Source organism: Manis javanica, chromosome 12 (assembly GCF_040802235.1).
Source record: "Manis javanica isolate MJ-LG chromosome 12, MJ_LKY, whole genome shotgun sequence".
Taxonomy (NCBI): domain Eukaryota; kingdom Metazoa; phylum Chordata; class Mammalia; order Pholidota; family Manidae; genus Manis; species Manis javanica.
The window spans coordinates 34,455,246-34,480,196 of record NC_133167.1 but is presented as its reverse complement, the minus strand read 5'-3'; the positions used below and the strand labels follow the sequence as shown (position 1 = coordinate 34,480,196).

The 24,951-nt window shown below is 39.9% G+C and overlaps 1 protein-coding gene across 6 annotated transcripts in view; it reads right to left on the bottom strand.

Annotated features, from left to right (window-relative positions):
• MYO1B (myosin IB) overlaps positions 1-24,951 on the bottom strand; it is a 161,706-nt gene that overhangs the window by 91,238 nt on the left and 45,517 nt on the right. For all 6 annotated transcript variants that reach the window (XM_037009122.2, XM_073218397.1, XM_037009120.2 and 3 more), the window contains exon 3: positions 23,493-23,608. In XM_037009122.2, the coding sequence (XP_036865017.1) occupies positions 23,493-23,608 (116 nt within the window). The remainder of the gene's footprint in view (positions 1-23,492; positions 23,609-24,951) is intronic.

Here is a 24,951-nt window from a genome sequence, read left to right as displayed (position 1 = left end):
CTAGATCCCAAATGATGCAAAATTACTTCTAAAAAAATACCCGTGTGTAATTGTGCACACGCATTCACACATGTGTACATACATATACACACATACTCACACACACAAGGCATCGGAAGATCACCAAGTGACCCTGCTGTGGTTTTACTGTAAGAATACTTTCAAAACACTGAAATTGAAGACTTATTTTTTTCTTTTATGTCCAGACAGAAACACTGAACTGCTGTCCCCCAAAACTGGCTTGATTTGGTTAATGGAGAATACATATGAAGATGAGATAAAAACTAACATGGATCGTTATTCTTTCAGGACTCTAGAGAGCCACTGATTTCAAATCGCCATAAAATTTAACAATCAAAGTTCTTAAGCATTGGGAAAATGAGCTTGGACTCCTGGCACACCCATCTCAAGCACAGTATAAATGCCATCATGCTTATTTTGTATAAACACAGATCTTGACTTCACTTTTTAAAAAATGGCAAAAGGGCAAGCCCTGAAGGACACAAGCCTTCCTTCCAATCTTGTTGTCTTTCTCTCTGGCAACATTAGCACATACCCATCCCCACAGCCCACATTTATAACTATAAACTGAAACCACATGCCAGTCTTCCAACCACTCCATAATTAAGGATCCTAAATAAATCTTTAGAGAAGTTTCTACTTAAAAACAGTTATGACCCATACGCTTTGAATTATTTTGTGAGCATGTCAGCATTGATATTTACCACACACACAAATGAATGGTTTATTATGATGACGATAACATAAGGGGCAGGCATGGTTTTTATCCCACCACATCAAGAGCACAGTTTTATCCACTTCTTCTATCCTCTAGTTGAGCTCTGAGAATAGAGACCGCCTGACATTTGAACATAAATCTCCCCTTCATTTCCAGATCAGCTAAATGGCTGCTTGTTGAGAGCCAGACTTTCCCCGACACCAAGGGCATTCACTGCACATTTCCAAACAGCTTCATCTATTGCTTTTAGGTTGTAGAAGTTTGGTTTGGGGCTCATCTGTTACTTTCTGCCAGGGCGGAATGCTGGCTTGCACACTCAAATTTATCTAGCCGGTATTTATGTTCCTCCTCCATCTTATTTCTGCTCAGAATGCTCATCTCCACAGTGGTTCTACTTCATGGCCATCAAGGGTGACAGCAGGACTTCTTTTCTCAAAACTACATGCTCTCCAGCCTGCCATTTTCTTTCTAAGTTTTTTCACCTGCAGTAAGCAGAAAAGACACAACACCAAATACACCACCACCACTACCTAAAGCTTGTTCTTCCAAGAAGACCCCTATTTTTCAGTCTCTCAAGCTCTCCTCTAATGAAGTGCTTGATAAATCATTCCCTAAAACAGTCTAATCCATTCTGAGGTCTTTTAGTTTGTCTCAGGAAACTTTCCTGAATTTAGACAACTATTTCTATTTTTTTTGTCTCATGTCTTTGCTTTCAGAAGTTCTCAAAATGGTATTTATTCCCTTTCATTCAACCCTGAATCCTAGAATACTTTCAAATCACACTAGGGAAATTCTGCTTCTGAACTTAACCCTGTTAAAATAGCTCCATCTTCAGATTCTCATTTACAATTGATATCTACAAATCTCAACTATTTCTTTCCTTTCTAGCTCTGGGTATTTCTAAAGCTAGTCAACAACAACAAAAAAAGTATGTTTTAAAAAATTCCTAACCCCAAACTGTTCTACAAATTTCTAACTTCATACTGAACCTGATCAAGGGCCAAGGTAGTCCACAAGAAGGACATGGAAAGGAAGGAAAGGAGAAGGAATTTGTGTGGAGTGTTTTGCACAGTAACCTTAAGGTTTGCTTGCTTGTTTTTTTTTTTTTTTTTTTTATGTGGAATCTCAAAACTTTTAATTTTAATTTAAAAAATGAATTCATAGATACAGAGAACAGATTGACGGTTACCAGAGGCAAGAGATGGGCAAAAAGGGTGAAGAGGATCAAAAGGTACAGACATCCAGCTATAAAATAAAGGAGGCCTGGGACGTGCTGTACATCATGGCGATTATGGGTAGCAATACTGTATTGTGCACATGAACGTTGCTAAGGGAGTACATCTTAAAAGCTCTCATCACTAGAAAAAAAGATTGCATGTGGTGCGTGTGTGGTGGTGAATGTTCAGCAGACTTACTGTGGTGATCATTTTGTAATATATACATATATGGAATCATTCACCTGAAACTAATACAGTGTTGTATGTCAATTATATCTCAATTTTTTTTTATTATTATTATTTTTTATTTTTTATTTATTTTTTTTTTTGAGAGGGCATCTCTCATATTTATTGATCAAATGGTTGTTAACAACAATAAAATTCAGTATAGGGGGGTCAATGCTCAATGTACAATCATTAATCCATCTCAAGCCTAATTCTCGTCAGTCTCCAATCTTCTGAAGCATAACGAACAAGTTCTTACATGGTGAACGAATTCTTACAGAGTGAATAAATTCTTACATGGTGAACAGTACAAGGGCATTCATCACAGAAACTTTCGGTTTTGATCATTGCTTGCTTGTTTTTAAGGAGAAGTACAATGTTGGCTTTCCTTATAAAATACTACTGCAGATATGTACATCTGTAATTGTCTCATACTCTCAATTCAGAAAACATTCAACCTCTTGAAAAATATCACCTCATTAAATTAGTGTCATGCTTTTCCACCAGACTTTCATCCTATCACACCTTAAGGGAAGACTAGGGAAAATAAGTTTTTGTAATTATTTATCACAATTAACTATAACTTTTTATCATGGAAAGCTTTATTGCATTCTTGTCCTATGTCAGTATAAACATGGTAAATTAATATATCCACAGCAATACAGTTACCCCTACATGGTCACAACATTGGTAAGCATTCCTAAAAATCCAAGACTCAGAACAAGAGAAGACAGAGAACAAAAGTAAACTCTCTTCAAAATAAATAGCAATGGGCAAAATGTACAATATAAAGTAAAAAGGGAAGAATATGAAAACGAACATAACAGGACTGGGGGGAGGTGGATGGTAAATGGACTTAAATGCTTTCAAGGGAGAGCTTCTGTATTTTACATAAAATGGTAATATTAACTCTATACGGATCCTGAAAACTTCAGGATGTATATTACAATACCTAAAACAACCACTAAGATAATAACACAAAGTGCAACTAAATAGCTAACTAAAAAACTCAAATGAAATTCTAAAAAAAAAAAATTCAAATAATCCAAAAGAGGCAGAAGAGGAGAAAAAGACAAAGGTGATAAACAGAAAATAAATTAAAATAAATCAATAAGCCAGGCAGAAAAAGACAAGTATCAAATGATTTCACTCATATGTGTAGTATAAGAACAAAGAAAAAAAACTGAAGGAACAAAACAGCAGCAGAATCACAGAACCCAAGAATGGACTAAAGTTGCCAAAGGGAAAGAGACTGGGGAGGATCGGTGAGAAGGGGGAAAAAGGGGCATTACGATTAGCAGACATAATGTACAGGGTGGGGGACACAGGGAGGGCTGTACAACACAGAGACGACAAGTAGTGATTCTACAGCATCTTACTACGCTGATGGACAGTGACTGTAATGGGGCATGTGGTGGGGACTTGATGATGGGGGGAGTCTAGTAACCATAATGTTGCTCATGTAATTGTAGATTAATGATACGAAAATAAAAAAATAAAGTAAAATAAATCATTAAAATAATGATAAATAAACCATAAAATAATGATAGACCTAAACTCAATCTTATTAATAATTAAATTAAATATGAATGGACAAAATACTTCAATTAAAAGGCAGAAAATCTTAGAATGGAGAGAAAAGCAAAACTCAATTATGTACCACCTACAGAACTCATACTTAACATAACGAAGACAGAGACAGGCTGAAAGGAACTGAGATGCACAAAGGCATACCATGCCATAACGATTAGTCAAAACAAAAACAAAAACAACAAAAACAAGAACTGCATTGTACTTTTCTCACTAAACATTAAAACTTAAGGAGGTCCCTAGTTGCCATCTCAATATAAGTGGGATGCTATGCCATGCCATGCCATGCACCAGAGTACAGGTGAGGCTTCATCATCTCAATAAATGAGCTACAACCATTTTTCTAAGAACATTTTATCACACAATCTTCTAAGTTTGTGGATACATTCACATATCTTAAATATAAGCAGCCATACTGCTGTCTTTCAGTTACATAATCAGAAAGGGCTTGTTTCTATTAGCTACAAGCAGAAATAATCTCTTCGAGGATGAATCATTTTGAAATGACATCTGTTCCAAAATGACAACAGTAAAGCATCAAATAAACCTCAAAGTCAGGCTTTAAAACAAGACATGACAAGTGGGCACAATAAGTTTCTCTTTCCTTTAAAATTACATTGGCTTTTGAAAAATAGACTTCACAGTGTTTTTGTGATATTTCATAGTTTGTCTGAGTCAACCTCAGTGTACATCAGGTCTCTCAATATTTAATATTTTTTTAATCTTGAAAAACACAGTATCTGAATGTTTGGTGTATACATAAAATGGTTCGCATGTGTTATAACGTTTTAAGGAACATCAGAAATCCCTGTGTAATTAAACAAGAAACTCTTCTATTCCAGTTTTAGAATTTACAGGGAAAAGCTCTTAATTTCAAAAGTTCACGTTAGTTATGGAAGGTAATCCAAAACAAACAGCAAAGAGCACTTTTAAAGAGTATACTCTTCTTTCAAGATTTTTGAAAATTTATTATCCTCTTGGGAAGAAGTTTTAGGCACATGTAAATGCTTCCAACTCCGTGGGCCTGACCATTACCAAAATGACAATGGAGATCCTCAAGGCTGCCCTTGTCCAGGGCTGGCTGGCTCAGAGTCAATTCTGGAAACTGATATGCAGGTGGACTGGGCCAAGGGGTGGGTCTTTTTCAAAGGTAGACTGCAAAAGCCAGGTACTAGAGACATGCTTTAGGGAGTGGATAAGAGGTTTGGAGAGACTAAGTTATGCCAGGAAGGAAAAGGACTGGACTTGAGATATGAAAGCAATGCGAAGGAAACATCTGCCTCCAGGGCCTGGAAACAACCCTCTGGAATTTAGGAGTAATCCCTTGGGCTGCTGACAACTTCCTTCTGAAAATGGTGCGCTGAGACACCACAGGGGAAAGCGCCCGCTGGGGTAGCATCCTGCTCTGGGCTTGGCAAGCAGTCAACAGCACACAGGCTGATTCTAGTTCATCAGTCTTCCCAGCTGCAGAGCCTTATCTCACAAATTAATGAAGTGCAAATGGTTTCTACTGTCTTGAATCAATCCCCTATTAACTAAAAGGGAAAAGCACGTGGAATCTGGAGAACATTCCCGCTTGGAGAGTTGATGGGCATCAATGGAGGTGAGAAGCTCTGTACTCACTGTGCAGTTCTGAGGACAATGATTAAGAGAATCTATCCTCTAGAAGCTTAAAATCTAACAATAAATGGGGGTGGGAGAAGGAAATTAATACATCACAATCTATCCTCTAGAAGCTTAAAATCTAACAATAAATGGGGGTGGGAAAAGGAAATTAACACATCGCAATATCCTGAAGACATGGAGAAAAGGACAAAAATTACTATTACTGAGAAAGGCATGTCATGGAATGCAGAAAAATCTGAACCCAACGCATATGCCAGCACACAGGCTGGAAGGAAGCAGAGAGCAAGAAGGAAATTATGTTATTTCCCCTCTCCAGAAATTAACAAAACACACCTGATTTGGGGAAAAGAACAAGTAGACAACAGAGCTCTTAATTCAAATTCAATAAGCCCTTCAAGTATTTTTAGTATCTCTTTTAACAAAAGAATCCTAACAATTTTACTACCCAACTCTTGTAAAAATTATTACATAGTTACAAACTATAAGAATAGCCTTTCTCGTTCAAGGTAAATACATTTAAACAAATTCCCGACATCATTGTTTCCAAACTTTTTGGTAAAATAACTTATTTCAACTAATTTCATAGTTTCTATGACTTTATTACAGGTGGCTAATTCCTGAAAAAAACAATCCAGGAGAAGTTATTCCAAAGACCTGCCTAATGATCCCTAGGACTTAATGTTTTATTCATTAAACACAATGATTTTCCAAGTAGATGTTGCCTACTGATTTAAAGCCTAAAAATGTGCCACCTCCTATGTCTTTGTCTAACTTTGAAACACACATTCCGATCTAAGGTATTTCACAACCGATCCCAAACAAGACTGGTCAGTAAAGTGATCCTTTTTAGTTTACAACATTCGGCATCATCTAGCTTTGTCAGTCCCCATGCCTGCTATGTACACAGGATGCAATGATGGGGAGGGAGAGCAGCAGGGAGAGCAGCAGGGAGAGACACAGGGACGCCCATCCACACAAGAAGACACTGTACTGGGGACCTTGCGTGACACTACGTACATAAGAATTGCACAGAAATCCATCTGCGGTTATCATGGAAGGCACTGGGTGGAGATGGCATCTGAATGGGAACCTTAAGTACATATTCTTTGGTTTATAAAGAAAAAAATGCATAGAGAGGGAGTGGGCAGTAGTAGTTTACCAACATCATCAAGCTTTGTTCTGTGCTTCCAGCCTCACTGAGCTGTGCAGAGGGTGTTTACAAAGCTCCCTGTACAGTGTCTGAAATGGAGCAGATGCTCAATAAAGGATCAAAAGGACAGCCAAGGTTAGATTTGCATGTTTACCACAAAGAATCAAGGCCACAAATCTACTCACATTTTGGAGAGCGAGATCTGCCACCATTTCATAGAGTGGATGTAAAATTCAATGATGTCAACAAATAATAATATGCCTAATTATAAAGAGAGATGCACATGTACACACATAAGTACACAGACACAACAGACCACTGTATTTGTACAATGGAAGGTCTGAGTTTGGACATATTATTGTGTAGAAAGGAAAGTGAAGTGGCAAAGTAATAAAAATAAGGAGACTTCCTGGTTATCAGCTAAATTCATATCATGATACACGAAAAAGAAACATTTTGGAAATAATTTTAAGGAAATATAGTACTCATTAATTCAATAAGCATTCTAAGTGCCAGGAAAAGTGTCAGGCAGAGGAATACAAATGATATTATTCCGGCCTTCAGGTGCTCAGTTTAGAGAAATCACATACTATTTAAACTATTTGGTCACTTGATGACAGATCTTGGTCTAAGTGGCTTACTTACAAACAACAGCAGCAAAACCTTTCCCTCAAGCATGAGGGATGCTTACCAGCAAGAAAAAAATTTTTAATTAAAATTTTGATTCATCCAGGTACTCAATGCCTTTCAGATCCATCCTTTCCTCTCCTCTCCATCACCAGTTTTTTGTATTGCTAAAGGCAAGCTCTTCATTTCTGGACCAAACTTCAGTAACTCTTTTCTAGACGTTTTTTCCAAGCTAGAGATTTTCTGTGCAACCAAGACGTTTTCACAAGCCATCTCAATACAATGCCATCAAACTATAATGTCATTGTTTCACTACCATGCTCTTTCTCCATTCCTAATCCAGTCCCCATTGCATCTTGCTTTTATGTGTTCCTGTAACAGTATTTTTTTCTCCAAATTTGTTAAAACTAAAAGCAAGTTTGTATCATTTGTTCTCCATAACTATGGTTCTGTGATTCTCCAAAACTACTCTGGTTTTAAGTGTAACACATTCACTTTCTTAAGCACCATAGAGAAGTGTTAGATAAATGTTTGAGAAATTCCTACACTGAAAGGATCCTATTGTAGCCCAGAGGCTCCCCTCCCCCATGGGGTTTAACATGTACCCAATTCAAATAAGGTTTGCAAATTCAGGACATAGACAAAATGCAGAAATCTTTCCTCTGGATTCCAAACAGTAAACAAATGAGTTTCATTATTATACAGCCAAATCCATGTTTCAATGTTAAGAAGAAATTCAGCAATTAAAAAAAGGAAACCAGGATTGAGCATCAGACCTGGAGCTAGAAGCCTTCTCAGAGAAGGATAGTGCTCTGGGCTTGGGGTGACTGACAGCTCTCTCTGGGAGGGCCGTCATCTCTGAGTGGTCAACAAAAGATAATTATTCTTTCTTTGGGTGTGTCTTTCAGATGGTTCTCACTCCCACTCTCTCCCTTATCCCATTCCGGGAGCTCACCCTAGAGAAGGGACTTCAACGATAAGGTAAGGAAGGCTCAGCGATCCAGGAGCTCTATTCTGCACAGTACTGGTTACTATTTTCACGTGTTTTTCTTTTTCTTTGATGCTAAAATGCCTGCCTTTTAAAAATGGCTTCAAAGTGGCCACATAAGAATGGGTAAACCCAAAATACCATATGCCACTCAGCAAGCAGGCTGGCTTCCCTACACCCCTCCACCCCTCCTCCTTCTAAAATGTGAACACGTCACTCCCTGCTTGACAAGCTTCCCTGGCTCTTGACCACTCTGGCAAAGCGTGGTCCAGCACTTTTGGCAGGGGATGATAAAGCAGCAATGCTTGGAGCTACTGCTAGAGGAAGATTTAATGTTCATGCAAAAAGGCTCCCTGACAGTTACAAAGCAGGCTGAAATAACTCTTGCATCATTCCATCATACAGAAGCAGAGCTCCAAGATGAACTCAAATACAGAGCACTCAAACATCTGCTTTCAAGTTTTTTCAGCCATGTCATTATGACTGGATAGTGGCCACAAGAAAATGACTGCCTTGAAATGTCACATACACAGATTCCATATACATATTTGTGAGGAAGAAACACTCAGATCCACAAGCAGGCAGTTGGCATTTATTACCACACATCTGCAAAGGGAAAATATCTTCTGATAAAGACTTAGCCCTTAAAGACCAAACTTGGAGAAACTAAGAATGAAGTCCTGAAAACCAGCAACAATCCTCCCACATTAGCAGGAGAGGAGAGAACAGACTGCTTGAGGCACTCAAGATAGAAATAGCTGGTCCTTGAGAGCTATCCACAGAGCCGGTAGATGTTTTTATTATGGAACATAAACTCAGGACAAGTTCCTATCTTCAACAAAAAATCTGGACCTTCAAAACGTCCTTCATATATATCCAGATTGGTTTCTGCTTACCCCGAGAGGTCAAAATCAGACAGGCTATTCACACAAAATCCAAGCTCTGAGAGCTTCGGTCCTCATGGGTATGCTACAAACTACAAAGCAAGCCAGGCCCTTCCATGAGTTTATTGGCTATCTTTACTGGATCATCTCCCCATCGGTCCTCTGCTCTGCCTACTGTCCCCACCTAACACCTCTTTTCTTGGAAGCCCTCGATGAGTACCTTTGTTCTAAAGGCCCCTTACCTATGTACCTATAAAATTCCATTTATGCATCTATTATACCACTAGCATGTGGTGTTTTAATTTTTGGAGACTTTTTTGCTCATAGTTTCCTTCCCTTGAGAGCAGGAATTACAGCTCACCATCTCAGTGTCTGACACAGTTTATGCTCAAAATAAATTTGTGTAATGAGTTCTAACATGGTCTTTTCTCCAACTCATGCAAGAAATGGACAAAATTAATGTATAGCCTTTTCAAAACCTGCTTACCAATGGTTTATAAATAGGCTAGTAAAGGAGAAATCTAAAGAAATGTTACTCAGTATGTAAATGTAAGTACACATTCATATATTTACAAAGAAAGAGTTCTATGGATTTAAGATACTCAAAGAAGAAAATTAAAGAGAAATGGGAGTCTATTTTATATTCTGTAGCTGAAATTCTTCACTTTAGGTTATTAGAATTCACCAATTCTCCCTAATGCTAGTCTGTATAGATTCTATTTGAAGACACAGGCAAATGATGACATAAAATTTTCTGCTTTAGAAAGGCAAAGTGTGATTATATTTGCACTAACACTCTAGAATCTTGGTAGTTCTTGAACCAAAAGGCAAAAAAGCAATTAGTCATCTCTAGAGTCTGATGAGAATATCCCGCTTCTACCCTTTCTAGAGCCCCCGCTGATACGACCTCTCTTCTCCAAAATATGTATAGTCACTTTCTTAGGTCCCCCTTAAGCAAATTATCATGTTTACCCTAGCTTTCTTCTTGTGTTCTATATCCATCAAGCCCCTACAAGCCACCAGGAACTGTGCCTAGTCTTGGAGGATTGGAGGGTGTAAAGATGGAAACAAGACCGTGTCTGCTCAGCAGACCCTCAAGTTCAAAGGCTCTCCCTTCGCCATGGCCTCTTAAGAGTCACCCATCACAGTCCCCTTTGGCCCACCCACTCCACCCCAAACAAAAGACCTCCTCCCTGGAAGAAGGCACAGAGTTTCACTGTCGTGGAATCTATGTTCTTCAGAGCACAGTTTCTACAGCAAGAAAATCACTGGGACTTGCAGAGATGGGGCACAAAATATTTGTTAGATAAATAAGCCAATAAATCTTCAAGACTCCACACATTACAACTTTGTAACTTAAATTGGTTAGTAGACTGACTAGAAAAGCCATAATAACAGTCCTCTCTCTGCTCCTTCCCCATGTGTCTTTCTCAGCACTGAGAGCTGGCATGCTGTTGGATCCAATCAAATCAGAGATATGTCCTGGAATGGTGCCAAAAGACCTCCACCAGAGCTTTCTAAATGCCAATAGCAGGCTTAGTGAAAGAGAAAAAAATCTACAAAGATTTGGAACAAAGCCCTGTTTCTCAGGAGGCTTCAAAACTGTGAACACTTAAAGGAAGAATTCTCTGCAATTTGTATAAACAGGCATTCCAAAGGGAATCCCAGTTCTTAAAAATATTCCATGGTTCCTAACTTTATTGCTTAAGGTTAAAAAAAGACACACACATAGGTACATATATTTCTGCTTTCTCCATATATGTGTACTTAAACACCTACTAACCAGAAAAACACCAATTTCTGCAAAGACTTCCAAGGCCCAAAGACCATCTCTGTGCCCTATATAGTTGCCTAATCACCATTATAAATTAGTTCCAGTCTACAGAATCTTCGGTTTGTTATGTCTTACGGCCTAATCTCTAGAGTGGTGGGATCATCTATTTAAACAAGTCTTGCTTTGCTTCTTCAATCTTCATAAAATGATGACAGCCCACCCTGTTACTCAGTGGGTTTTAAAATTAAGGTTCTGTCTTTTATTGACAACAGAGTATATGTACTCCGGGCCCTTTCCAGAGAATACAACCTCTAATCTAATTGTTTTAGACCACCTTTACTTCAAAGCCCAGTTATAAAAAAACAGCATACAAATAAAGGAACATATAAAACTGTCACAAAGTATCACCTGAAAGAGAAACTGCAATCTACCTGCTCTTCCTGTTCCTGAATCAAGTCAAACCATCACTAAGGTACTTGTACCACTGGCTCTCAAGCTTGGATGCACAGTGGAGGCCCCTTGGCAGCTGATGCCTAGTTCCCCCTCACACATGCTTCACAGACTCAGGTAAAATTCTGGGGTGGTTCTGTGGAGTAGCCCAGAATGACAAGCACTGACTTACGTGTCTTAGAGACCTGCTTTTCCTAAACTGTGCTGTGGTGCTATGTTCTATGCTTCCACTTAGGGAAATGGCCTAAGAAGCAGTTATATAAAATTCATGCTATTTTCTGCAGGGAAATTTAATGGAGATGTTGTGCAAGATGACATCCTTCATATCCTAAGTCCCATAAGAGAAATCAAACTTTGCTTCTCTTGAGCAACTCATGTGCTTTGATCTTATGTGCAAAAATAATTTTGTAACTGATATTTCCCTTTTTGTTTTGACTACCAGGAAATGAAAAATCTAAGTTCAATAACGACAGATGACATCATAGTATTAACATGCACTTGGGTCTAATTTATTTTGTTTCCTTTGCTCTGACTTTTAAAAAGCTACTGACTGTAAAATTTTAAGCTGCCTCCAATCAAGTTTCAATATGAGGGGATATAATAATTAGGCCCTGTTCAAACTCCTCATATCTTTGAATTATAAAAGGCCAAATAATTCAACCGGTCTAACTAAAATCCATGCATACATATACAGATCTTCTTTGTTTCCTAGGGAGGGAGAGATGATGGATGGATGGATGGATGATAGGTAGATAAATCTTCATTAACATTTATGAGCCCCCTCACAAGCATAGCCAAGAAAGGCAATTTCTCAAAAAATTTTCATTTATCACTTAAAACTGTAACATTCAAAACTATTCACACCATCTAGGAAATCTTCAGTGTGCAAACACACAGACGTAGGTTTACCAGAATAAAAAGACTACAATTTGAACATTACAGCAATATTGAGTCAAGAGAAATGTCAAAAACCTATTGCCCTGCCTCATGTTATAGAAATAGGAACTGTTGATTGCATTACTACTGGCATGGATTCTTTATTTTCAAATAATGCCGTTTTAGGTAACAGTCACTGACAATGAAGACACTTCCTAACGAAAGTGAGGGAACACGTCAGCCTCTCTCGGGCGAAGAGCAGGCAATGCAGGGCGCTTGGCATGTGGAGCAGCAGCAAGGAGGCCCCTGTGGCCTTGGCAAAGGGTTGAGAAGCAACAAAGGCAGGTGGGTGGACAGTGCTCACAGCAAGTGGAGCCCTGCAGGCTACCTGTGAGTCACCACAGGTTTTTGAGCAGCAAAGAAAAGCAATCTAGTGGGCATCTTTAGAAAAAATCACTTTTGGCAGCAACTACAACATCTGTGGAGAAAAGATGGTTGGAGAGGTGAGGTGTGGGAGGAGGAGACAACAGCAGACTTGAAGCCGGGAGACCAGGGAGGAGGCTACCAGAATAATCTAAGCAACACAGCAGGGTGGCTTGGACAAGCATGGTGGCACTGAAGCTGGTGAGGATGGATTATATAAAGGCAGGACTAACACACCCCAAGACAGACTGAATGTGGGGCAGGAAAGAAGAGCACAGAAAGCCTGTGGCATGAGCAGCCCAAGGAGGATATTCATGCTGACTGAGATGAGATAGAGGAGGCAGATTGGGTAAAGCCAAAGTCTGCTTTGAAGCACTCTAATGTTAGAGATGCCTCTTGGATACCCAAGGAGATACTGAAGAGCTGACTTAGCTGAAGTGCCTGGAACTCAGGGGAGAGGTCCAGTGGGAGACCTAAATCTGGGAGCATCAGCAGGCAGAGAGTATTTAATGCCCACATGGGCTCATCTAAGCAGTGCCTACAAAGGAGAAAAGAACAGCCCCAGAACCCAACCCCTGGACGTCCAAACATTCAGAAGTAGAGAGGAAGAGGCACTGAGCAGCGGCCGGAGAGGGAGCAGCCAGTGGGAGTACAGGAAAGGGTGCAGGCCAGAAAGCCAAACTTTAAAATGGTTTCAGGAAGGAAATGGTCACAATGTCAAATGTCACTCGTAATTAAAGGAAGAAGACTCAAAAATTGACTCTTGGATTTAACAACATGGAGATCACAGATGACCTTGAAAAGAACAGTATTAGCTTAGCAGGAGATATGTCCAATTAGAGAGAACTCAATTAAGAAAAAGAGAGAAACTAGAGACAATTTTTTCAGAGAGTTTTATAATAAAGGGAAAGGAATGTTGTGACAGCTAGGAGACGTGGAATCAAGAGAAATATTATAGCTCGTATGTTGGCAGGAATGGAACAGAAGAAGGAAAAGTCGCTAATATAGTGGAGAGGGAAGATGATTAAAGAGCAATGTCCTTAAGGACATAAGGGGTCTGGATGGGAGCCAGGGCAAATGTTGAGAGGGGGCCTGAGGAAAGCTCAACAACTGAGCCTTCAGGACATTTAATGTTTATTGAATTGAACTGGTGAACTACCCTGAAGTCACTTCTTGAAAAAAGGAGACCCACTAAGTCAGATTTCCAGGAACCATACAGAAACTCCAATATTAACTCAGCTTTGAGAAGCTAACACTCAAGGGCAATGTATGTACACGTCCACTCGGGGTATAATGAGCAATGCATCTGCTCTCTGTTGCTGGTTCCTGACACAGAGTTCCTAAACCCTTAGAATTACCTGAGTACATAGTAGCAGGCATGAAGTTCACCCCTTCACCCACACCTACATTTCTGCTAATGAAGTGACTCATGGTGGGACCCCTAGACAGCTTGGGGAAGTTGCGGGGGGTGGGGTCACCAAAAAGATCAAATGCATGATTAGAGGGCAGGAACTTTTAGTCCCACTTCCCCATCCCCAGGAAGGGGAAAGGGGAGGGAGCTGCAGATTGGGTGAGAAACTCGTGAACTAGGAGATTTGGGGAGTTTGGAGTTGGAGAAGGCACCAGCGTGCTGGACGCTGGTGTGCCGGGGAAGGCATGGAAACTCAGTTCTCCTGCCTCATACTTTGCCCAGTGCATCCCTCCCATTCACCTGTGTCTGAGTTGCATCCTTTATCAAAAACCAGCCAACATAAGTAAAGTGTTTCCTGCCTTCTGTGAGCCATTCCAGCCAATTACTGAACCTGAGATGGGGTGTGGAAGCTCCCAAGTAGTCGGCGGTAGACAGGTGTGCTGCCTGGACACGCCATTTGCAGGGGGCATCTGCCGCGGGGCCGCCTGTGAGACTGAGCCCTTAACCTGTGGGATCCCCAACAACTCTGGGGAGATGTCAGAAACAAATTGTTAGACACCAAGCTGGTGTTGGAGAACTGGCTGAGGTTAGAAAAAACTAAATATTTGGTGTCAGAAGACACACAGCTCCTCTTAGGCCTAGGAGGAGAAAATAAATGAGATAAGGAACCGTGGGAATCGATGACAAGAGGGAATGTCTCTGTGTTGAAATTTCAAGCAATCAGATTTAAGGAGTAAGAAAACAAAACTACAAAAACTGCACTGTCTTAAAAATATACACATCTAACCAAGGACCCTAAATGCAGAAAACACAGGGGTGGGGAGGTAGCACAGCAAAGCTGGTCTACTCACTTTCCAAACTGTAACTGTGTCCTGAAGAGGAAGTTCAGGTCAAAGCCACATACAGCCAAAGAGGTGAGAGGTATGGACAACTAACATCCTGAATAAATGATTTCCTTTAAAATAGAACAGCTACACGGTGAATTCATATGCTCGGGAGAAATTCAAAATTTTACTTAAGAACTTTCAGCAGCGCATTTACAAACAGTAAATGCTGAGTGACTGACTGCCTATGAGCAGAAGGTATCCAATATTGGGAATGTAAGCCTATATACACATTCTCTTCCCCAAGTTCAGACAAGTTACTCTGTCCCCAAATTGGGAATCAGGCTAGGGAAGAAGCCCCCTTATTCCAAGTCTCTTTCAAAAGACCACCGAAGCCACGCTCTTCTAAGTACCAGCCACCGCTTTACAAGCCTGTCTCCAGGCTGCTGTGGCTTTTGGGAAGCTGCTGGGCCCCCTGCTCCGCAGCCCAACCAGGAGTCATGACTGGCTGCTTTCTGAGCCTCCACCTTCCTCCTCACTCCTCACCACCTCCAGTCACCTCCACTAGTTCTACAGACTTGCCGCTGACATGCCCCCCATTTCCAGGACTTCTGTCCCTCTCCCTTCTAGCCTAGATCACTGCCAAAGCCCCCCAGACGCCTGAGCTTCACTCTCCTTGAGCTCCTCTCCCTCTGCGCCTCCAGAACAGTTCACACCTCAAGGCCAACCTCCCGTTCTGCCGGTTCAAAGTGCAAATCCTTAGCACACGAGCTCTTCATGACCCAGGTCTGCTCTTCCTTTTCTGCCATATATTATTTCCCTCTTCCCAGCTAGCACCCCACATTCCAGCCTTTGGAAACCACTTGAGTTCAGACCACTGCCATGCCATGTTGTTGTATGTTTTATGTCTCCCCTACAGACTTTTGTACATGCTGTTCTGCCTACCTAGAACACTCCTCCCCCAGTACTTTACGTAGCTCTTCAAGACATTACTGAAATGTCCCATCTAGGTAAGGCGTTCCTTGGCCACCCTATTTATTCTCACCCTATTCCCACACAATCTTTATCACCCTCCCTGGCTTTATGTTCCTCCAGAGCACCTGTCACCATCTAAAACACCATTTATTTTACTATTATTGTCTCTCTTTATTATTGTATCTCTTTCTAATTTATTATTATTGTATCTCTTTATTATGTCTTTATTATTATTATTTTATTGTTTATTGTCTCTCTTTCCCTGCTAGAACATATGTTTAATAGAGCTGAGATTTTGCCCAGTACCTGAACTAGTAGTACCTGGCACATGACAGGCACTCAAATAACATATGTTGAATGACTGAATCAACAGCCTCGCTAATTCTTCTGATGGGAAAACTGTTCCCTGGGCCTAGAATCCTGTGCCTTATCTAAGTGGCAGCTCATCATTCAAGACTCCCCTGCCCCAACCTCCAGCTCCTCAGGCAGGGCTGCCCACCTCCTCCAGGATACACCCCCAGCACCTTGCCCAAAGGAGACCCACACTTCTGGGAGTGCAGGGGGCCCTGACAGCAATCCTGCGGGTATAACGGGAGTGGCCAGGTTGGACACAGCACGTGGTTGCTCCACACCTCCCGCCATTTTCAGGGCAGCTCTTTCCCTTCTGTAGTTATTTATTTATCGGTCTCCTCCCACCTTAGACTGTGAATCCTTAAGGACAAATTCACCTCTGCATGAACAGCACCTCACACATACCGCAGATGCTTAACAATGTTGATCAAACAAATGAACAATCACCTCTGCTTGGGGATTTGGATCCCTGAGATGGGCTGGAGTTGGGAGGAAAGCAACCCTGGACAGTGAGGGCTGGTACCTCTGCATGGATTTCTGCCTCACGACATGCCCAGCACCCACTCTTAGTTTTCAAGTCTTGTAAGCATGGGTCCCTTACATGCTTTTCTGAACTCCTGTTTCTATTATCTCTGGCTTTGCTGATTTCCGCAGCCTGCATCAGGACTAGTATTTGCCGGCCCCTGTTTAGACACTCACCCAGCTCCCTTTGCCCCACTTCCCTGTCCTATGGCCACACGAGACCCAGCAACAGACCACAGCAGTGACTCTTATTTCAGCAATGAAGGTGGTGAGCCTCCAAACCCACCCTCAACTCACCCTCTCTACACAGGGCTCCCCACGTGGGTCCCTGCAGTTCTCTTTGCCAGGGAGGAAGTGTTAAGACTAATCCTTTTCAGGGCTGAGGCCTCAGTGCCACTCTTTGGGTGAAATAGGTCTTCTCTAGAATGTTGTAGAATTTCTCAGGGCCTGTCAAAGACCTGTAACATTCTGGGAGGAAGCAACCTATTTTTCTGAAACTTTTCCCTTTAAGATGGTATCACTGAAATAATCATGTATGCTGGTATGAATGTGTGCTTGGCTTTGCAAACAGACTTTTCAAAATAAACTCTCAAGTCTGAGATGTGCAGTTTGTGAAAAGTGATATAAATTTTAATTAAGGATGTAGGAATTAGGGCTCTGAAACTTCTCAGACATATAGAAACATTTTAAGTAACACATGCATTCTTTTTTTCCATGATAGAAACATTGTGGTGGTATAGAATCAACCTTCCAATGTTAGTTTTAAAAGGTCCATAATCTAAAAGAGAAAGCTGAGGTCTCTTTCTGCCAAGAATATGTCTTCAAAAAAGAAAATGTTTTTTTTTTAAATAGCCCCAATAAAGCAATAAACTGAGAATAAAAGATTGAGAGTCAAAGGTACTAAGTTCAGTTCATGGAACTTATAAAAGCTGAATATGTGCTAGGCCCAGAAATGTTTCTTCTCACTCAGGAAGCTTTCAATTTAACTGTCCTTCACCACCACATCGCCATCACCCTGCTAATATGAGACTACGCAGTCTCTCTAAATCAAGTTTCCTAATCCATGGTTGTCCAGAATCAAACAAGTACCTGCCAAGACTGAAATCTAACACAGTGACTGCCACTGCTTATTTTGACCCACAACAGTCATGCAGAAAAGGAAAAGGGCCATTTTAACTATTTTCAAGATAGTGTCATTCCATATGAAATGCTAATTTAAGGTATCTAAACTGGAGTAAGACAGAGTTCAGATTCGCTTCTGCACAAGTCATTCATGCAGGCTAGCGACCAAAGCAGATGCAAAGTCTTCCAGACCACACCTATCAGCTACTGACTTCAACTACCTGAGAGAATATGGCTCAAAGGTGCTTTCTAAGACTACTCTTTCAATTCATTTTGTCTTCACTTAAAAACTTCCCTCCCTTTGCTCTACCTTTTCCCCAGCTGATGGTCTGAAAAAGCTTGGCTTTTGTATACTTAAGTTTGAGGACTGTCTCCCTCATTAGGACAAGAATTTTATCTGCTGGCTTCACTGCATCCCAGCACCTAAAAGAGAGTCTGGCACATGGTAAGTTCTTAATATTTGCTCAGTAAATGAGTAACTTTTCTAAAGCAGTAAGCAGAAAGAATGCTAGAAGGGAAAACATAAAATCCTTTTTTGCAAGTGGTTTTTGAGGAGGTAAAGAATTAATGAGAGGCTCAATTATCCCAAAAGTGAAATAGGAGAAATAATACAATAGCCTCAGCGACATGACATTGTGTCAACACATACGTATTCATTCTGTCCCTCCCTCTCTCCTCCTCTCCCTCTCTCTCTGTGTCTTGAGAAAGTACATTCACAACCAGTTATATACGCAACTTCTATGAGAATTCAGTATCTAACTGTCATAAAAGTTCTCAAAGTAAATACAGTTTTATTCACAGAATTGCAACTCTGTTGTACACGAAAACATGGCTAACATAAAAGGGACCATGCCTGGATCTTCTGCCCTGGATCCTTATCCTCAGCTGTGGACACCCAACCACAACACTGGTACAGTTTGAGATGTAGCCAGAAATGTTCCTTATAACACTTACTGTGCTCACCTTGAATACAGCAAAATGACAATAGGATTAACAACCCACACTCATTCCAGCAACATCATTCTTAGCTCAAAGGCATGCGGTCCTGCAAAATTAGTCTGGCACAAAATTGGGGGGCCAAAAGCCCCTAGTGACAGAGGGCTCATGTCTGGACAACTGATGTGAACACAATTCAAATCCTCCTATTAATCACTTTCCCATTTTTAGGTGCAAGTAACCAGAAGTTTTTCAGTCTTAAGACATTTTTCTCAGTTTTTAAGATTTATTGCGAAGTTTTCATCTACTAAAAAGGAGAGATTGTTTGCTTCAAATAGTGCTTGTAATGCCTAACGTAACATGGCCACATTATATTCCAGTCTGAGCTCGCTCCTAGGCTGTGACCACCCAGAGGAGTTGTCGGCAGGGGCTACAAGCATTCTTCCTTCTTTTAGTGGCAAGTCCCCTGGCCTAGGTGCTCCATATGATCAGATGGGCAGTGCCCTACACCATGAATAAACTGAGCGTCAACACTCAAGGTTAAAGAATACCATAAAAATAATTTTTAGCTTACTTTTTTAATTAAAATTAGAAAAAGATTCTCATGATACTGCATGAAGTTTTGAATAAACTCTGCAAATATTCTAAGAATAGTTAAAGTTGTCAGAGATGAGATAATTCAAGTAAAATACAATGAAGAATTATTTAAAATCTCTTTTGTTCTATAGATATTGAGCTCTCAATAGAAAAGCACTGAGAGAGCCATAGAGATGTTCAGGATAAAGTTCCTGACCTACAGAAGCTTCTCTCTCAGTAAACAGGATGAGACAGTAAACAATTAACCACAGTAAGAAGGGTGACATGTAGGATACTCAAAAGCAGGAAAAGTCACTTGTAGGTTAGGCTGGGGCCGATCAAGCCTTTCAGACAGACACTAGGAGACTGGAGGGATTTTGTCAGTAGAGGTGGGTTATGGGTTGGGAGAGGTAGAAAGGAAAAGACATGAAAGGCTATGACTCGGAAGGTTCTATGAAGGATCTGGGGGCTGGGGAGCTGACGCTGGACTGTGGAGAATTAGCACACCAAGCCAAGGAACTGAGGGTTCACTCAAACAGGGAGCCCGTGAAGGTTTCTGGGAGGGAAGAAGCAGGATTCAATTTTAGGAAGAGCCATCTGATGGTGATAAACTGTATCTACTATGGCAAGGTCAAAAGGCAATCAATCACCCAACAAAAGGCGAGTGGATTAGATAACTAAAATATCAGAAATCATCATGGTGCTACTGAGTGGAGAGAGATTAAACAGTTCAAGAATTTCCCTCATCTCTGCCCTATCATCCTTTCCTCTCTATGAGGTCTGGCAATCTGAGGCAGTTCTCCATAAACGCAATTACTGAGCTGTCTGAAGTGTTCTAAGTCCTCACTGGGATAAATTTTTTAAATGCCTTATGTGCGAAGAATTTGAAAACTACAAAGATACTTCTTAAACAATTAGAAAGACAAATGGTGTCATCTAAGCAGCCAAGGTGCAGGGACTGGGGCCGGGGGTTCCACATTTCTCTGGACATGCCACCCAATGATAACACGCTCAAGGTGTGGCTCCAAACATAAAAGGCACAGGAGCTCAGAGAAGGGGGCAGAAGAGGCATGACAACCTACCACTGTTGTTGAAAAGGAATACAGGTAAGAAGCCACTCCCTATTTTCATTTTACTCATTCATACTTCTCTGCTATTTCAAAGTCATGTACTTGGATGGAATGTAAATATTTTTCAACTGTCTGAAACTTAAAGAAAGACCATTTCTGGATGTTTTACAGACCAACAGTGAACAAGTCAAATTAAATTCCAGATGTAATCTGGGGTAAATTAATTGGCAAAATTTTCAAAGTATAAGTCAGAGCAGCTGCTTAAGTTCTTCTTTATTCAAATTGGAACCAGATTCCTGAAATAGTTATGATTAGAATGCATCAAAAGCCTAAACTTGTCTTACCCTATTATGCCACAAAAATCCCACTAAAAATGTCAGGCTGGGTTTTAGTAGGGAACCTAGCTAGCTAGCATTGACCCTGTTTCAGATACTGTCAAATATGGACATTTACAAAGAATAACACAGAAAAATGGATTAAAGGAACTGGAATATGTCCCACCATGAAAGAGAAAGTGGTAAAAAAAAAGGGCATGTTAGAATGTTGGAAATGTGTTCTACACATCTCATTATTATAACAATTATAATTATCACTGTTAATAGCAGATGGCAGCAGCTATCTTTTACTACACGACCATGGCAGATTCCATGCTAAGCACTTTACCAGAGCACTTTACATATACCAGATAATTATATTACCTAAATATGTACTAGATATTTATCCCTCACAAAAATCTTATGATTATTTCCCATTGAATAGAACAAATTACTTGATTTCTGAGTTGAAGTTTTCTCAAGTAATTTGCTTAAGATTACATTGCTTGTAAAAGGAAGTGCTGGGACTCAAAATCGAGTCCTGCTCAGTATGTTTTGAACACTTATTTCCAGGTACATTATGGTGAACAAAAGCTGGCATGGCAGGTGAAGCTGACATGAATCAAATAATGCCATAAAGAAATGTTAAGTTTTAACTGTGGCAAGAGCAACAGATTTGACCCTGGCAGGCAAGGGAGAAGGGCTGGCTCTTCCCTGAAGAGGTCTCTTGCAATCTGAGATCTAAAGGTGTATCAGAAGTTGCCTTGGGGAAAAGGGAGGGAAAAGCATTCCAGACAGAAGGCACAGAATGTGCAAAAATGACTCAGTGAGAAGAAATATAGGGAGGACTGAAAGAACAAAGCCAGATGGGGAGGGGAGTGAGACAAGAAGCTAGCAAATTCAGGTCCTTTTGGTAAGATCATACCTGAACCTCAGACACAGTGTTTTAGAGATCACGGTAAAATATTTTTGCCTTTATCCTAAGCACATTAGGAATTTATTCTACTTTACTGCTGGTTGTGGTTGTTTTCCTTAGAGGGTACAGGGAGGGGTTAACTACAGTTAGCAGTGTCATCTCACAGGAATCTTTCAGGGGCAGAGGTAAAAAAGTGATATTCCAGGGCTTGAACTTTTATGTTCTAGAATAGATGCTTATTATATACTTAAACATCCCTAAAGTGGAGATTTACACAGCAAATGGAAGACTGGCATGCAGTCTCTGGAGGTAAACTGAGGCACAGCTAAGGTTCTCTTGGAGAACCCAGGCTGAGGGAATACAGACACTCCAGGGCAGAGGGACAGAAGTACACAGTAAGAGGGCCTAACGTGAAAGTGGAGGAACCCACTTCTAGCTGAGAGCCACAGCACAGGACTGTTTTCATATGCCGGCTTCCCACCCATGAGTGGTGTGGTTTTGGATAAATTACTTGTCTTTTTGTGATAATTTCCCCACTTATAAGAGTACCTCCCTCACAGGATTATTTTGAGAAAGAAGTGAGTTATAATAATGTAAAGTGTTTAGAATAATACCTGCACATAGTAAATATACAATAAACACAAGCCATTATTATTATTATATTACTATTAATGCTTTTGTAAAGGTTCAAGATTTGCAGTAAGTTGGCAAGGAAAGGAAAACATTTGTAAACATACATCTAAAATAACATGTTTGCAAACTTGCATGTACATAAGAATTACTTGGAAAGTTTATGAAACTATGTAAATTCCTGGCTTTTTAAAGATAACAAGGAAAAACAGGAAACTAGATTTTTCAAAAGCTCCTGGGGGATTCTGGAACAGCTGTTCCAAACGTCTTACTTTGAGAAACACGGCTTCAAGGCCTAGTATTTCAAATAAATATTCAGGCATCAAATAAAGTATTTCATTACAGGGACTTCATTACAGGAACAACTTTCTAAAACAAATTTCAGATTTTGTTTTTGTTAAGGGAAAATGAAACAAAATAACTTGCAAAATCTACCTCTAGAAAAAACTGAATCATCAGAATCTGCCTGATTGGTAACATATGTAAGTGTTGAGCTTTTAATAACCATTTTCACAAATAATTTAAACCTTTAGTTCCAAACAGCCCAAACAGCCCACTGTATACTATCAAGAGAAACTAAAATAAACATCTGGACTTGTTATATATGTTCACTTATTAGGTTTTATTTTCTATGAAAATTAAAAGAGTCCACCTTCAGTCACAGAGAAAACTATTTTCTGCTAGAATCCATGTAAAACTCAAGGGTTTCTCATCCTCAGCACTATGTAATTACTGTGGATTATTATTTACACTAACAAGTGACCTTCAGAAAAATCAAACAAGTGACTCATTTAGGGAAGGTGAAATCACTGGCCTAATGCACACATCTGATGTACAATGTCCATGAAGATTATAAACTGAAAGCAATATTTATTTCTTTTACTCACAAGTCATTACACAACCCAACAATTGCGATCTTTCTTGACCCAACAAGAGCATGAAAATGTTGCTTGGGCTCTTTTTAAGAATAAACACTGCAGCTTTCTATTTAATTTGTAAAAACAATTAGCAGTAGCTGCTACTTATGCCAAAATTTTAACAGAAAATATTTCACCTACTGTACCCAAATATTTCAAAGAACATGACAGCAAGTGAAATATTCTGCTTTTTTAAAAATTTCAAAAAAGGTCTAACAATTAACTTCTGCATTCCTTCTTCCAATGAAAAAAAATGACTCGAACATTTTCCTGAGACTCAAAGGAAACAGCTGGACACATCTGTCAACTACACATCTCTATAGTGAAAGAGAAACTTAATGCTTTAATACTGTACTTACATGTGAGGGCTCAGTTCATAAAAATTTCTATTCCTATAATCTTCTACTTTCTCTGGTGAATAAATGGGCAATGACCGGTATGGGTTAACAGATATAACCACACTTCCAATGTATGTCTGCAGAAAAAGGAATGAAATGTACCCATTAGCACATAGGATGTATTTTACCATCTTACATCTTAATGTCGCATGGTTTCACCCTTTTCAAAACAACAGTCATACAGCCTGACCATTCATTTATACTTTTCAAAAACACTTTATGTCTCTGAAGACAGATAGTCAATACTGTTTGTTCATTTTGCTGACAAATGGAAAATACAGATTTATACATTGAAAATACCTTTCAAAGTAAATCTCTAGATAATTTATGATCCTGGATAAAAGTTCTCCAAAGCCCTATCATACTTGCCAAAAATTTTGTCACCAACCATGGCTAATTTTGAGTCAGAACTGTGCTTCCCCTGATTCCAGTTAGAACTGGTGTTTCGTTCCCTTCTCTCATCTTTATCCTCCTGTCTCAGCCTACAGTAACCCAGGGCTTCCCTTCCTCCCCGCCCACACCCATTTCTATCAAATAGGGCCATGACTTGAGGCTGCCTTACACAAGCCTGTCAATATTAACAATGGGCTCTAGCCACATACAATTCAGTATTAGAGCCACAGTCATCCCTTCGGCATTCAAACAATATAATTTCATATTATTTCTAATTCATCCTAACATCAGAATTTTAATGTACTTTCTGAAGAAAGTACACTTAATACCATATTTGAATTTAATATATAGAATTTAAATGTACTTTTTGGAGGGATTAACGCTATATTTTAGCAGACAATAACACTCTCACACCACAAACCAGAACACTGTCTTCCTTGCCATTTCGATCTTAAATAATCCTGACAGCAAAAATAGTGTGGGTTTAGTTCACTTTGTACAACTAGCACAATGCCACAGGCAGAAGTAACTTAGTAATTCATCTTAGCAGCTCTGTTTTCCCTTTCAGTTTCAACATCATAAACATGGGGGAGGATGCAGAGAAAGGGGAACCCTTCTGCACTGTTGGTAGGAATGTAAATTGGTGCAACCATTGTGGAAAGCAATATGGAGGTTCCTCAAAAAACTAAAACTAGAAATACCATTTGACCCAGGAATTCCACTCCTAGGAAAAAGACATATGCACCCCTATGTTTATCACAGCACTATTTACAATAGCCAAGATATGGAAGCAACCTAAGTGTCTATCAATAGATGAATGGATAAAGAAAATGTGGTACATACATACAATGGAATATTATTTAGCCATAAAAAGAAAAGAAATCCTACCATTTGCAACAACATGGATGAATCTAAAGGGTATTATGCTCAGTGAAATAAGCCAGGTGGAGAAAGACAAGTACCAAATGATTTCACTCATTTGTGGAGTCTAACAACAAAGCAAAACTGAAGGAACAAAATAACAGCA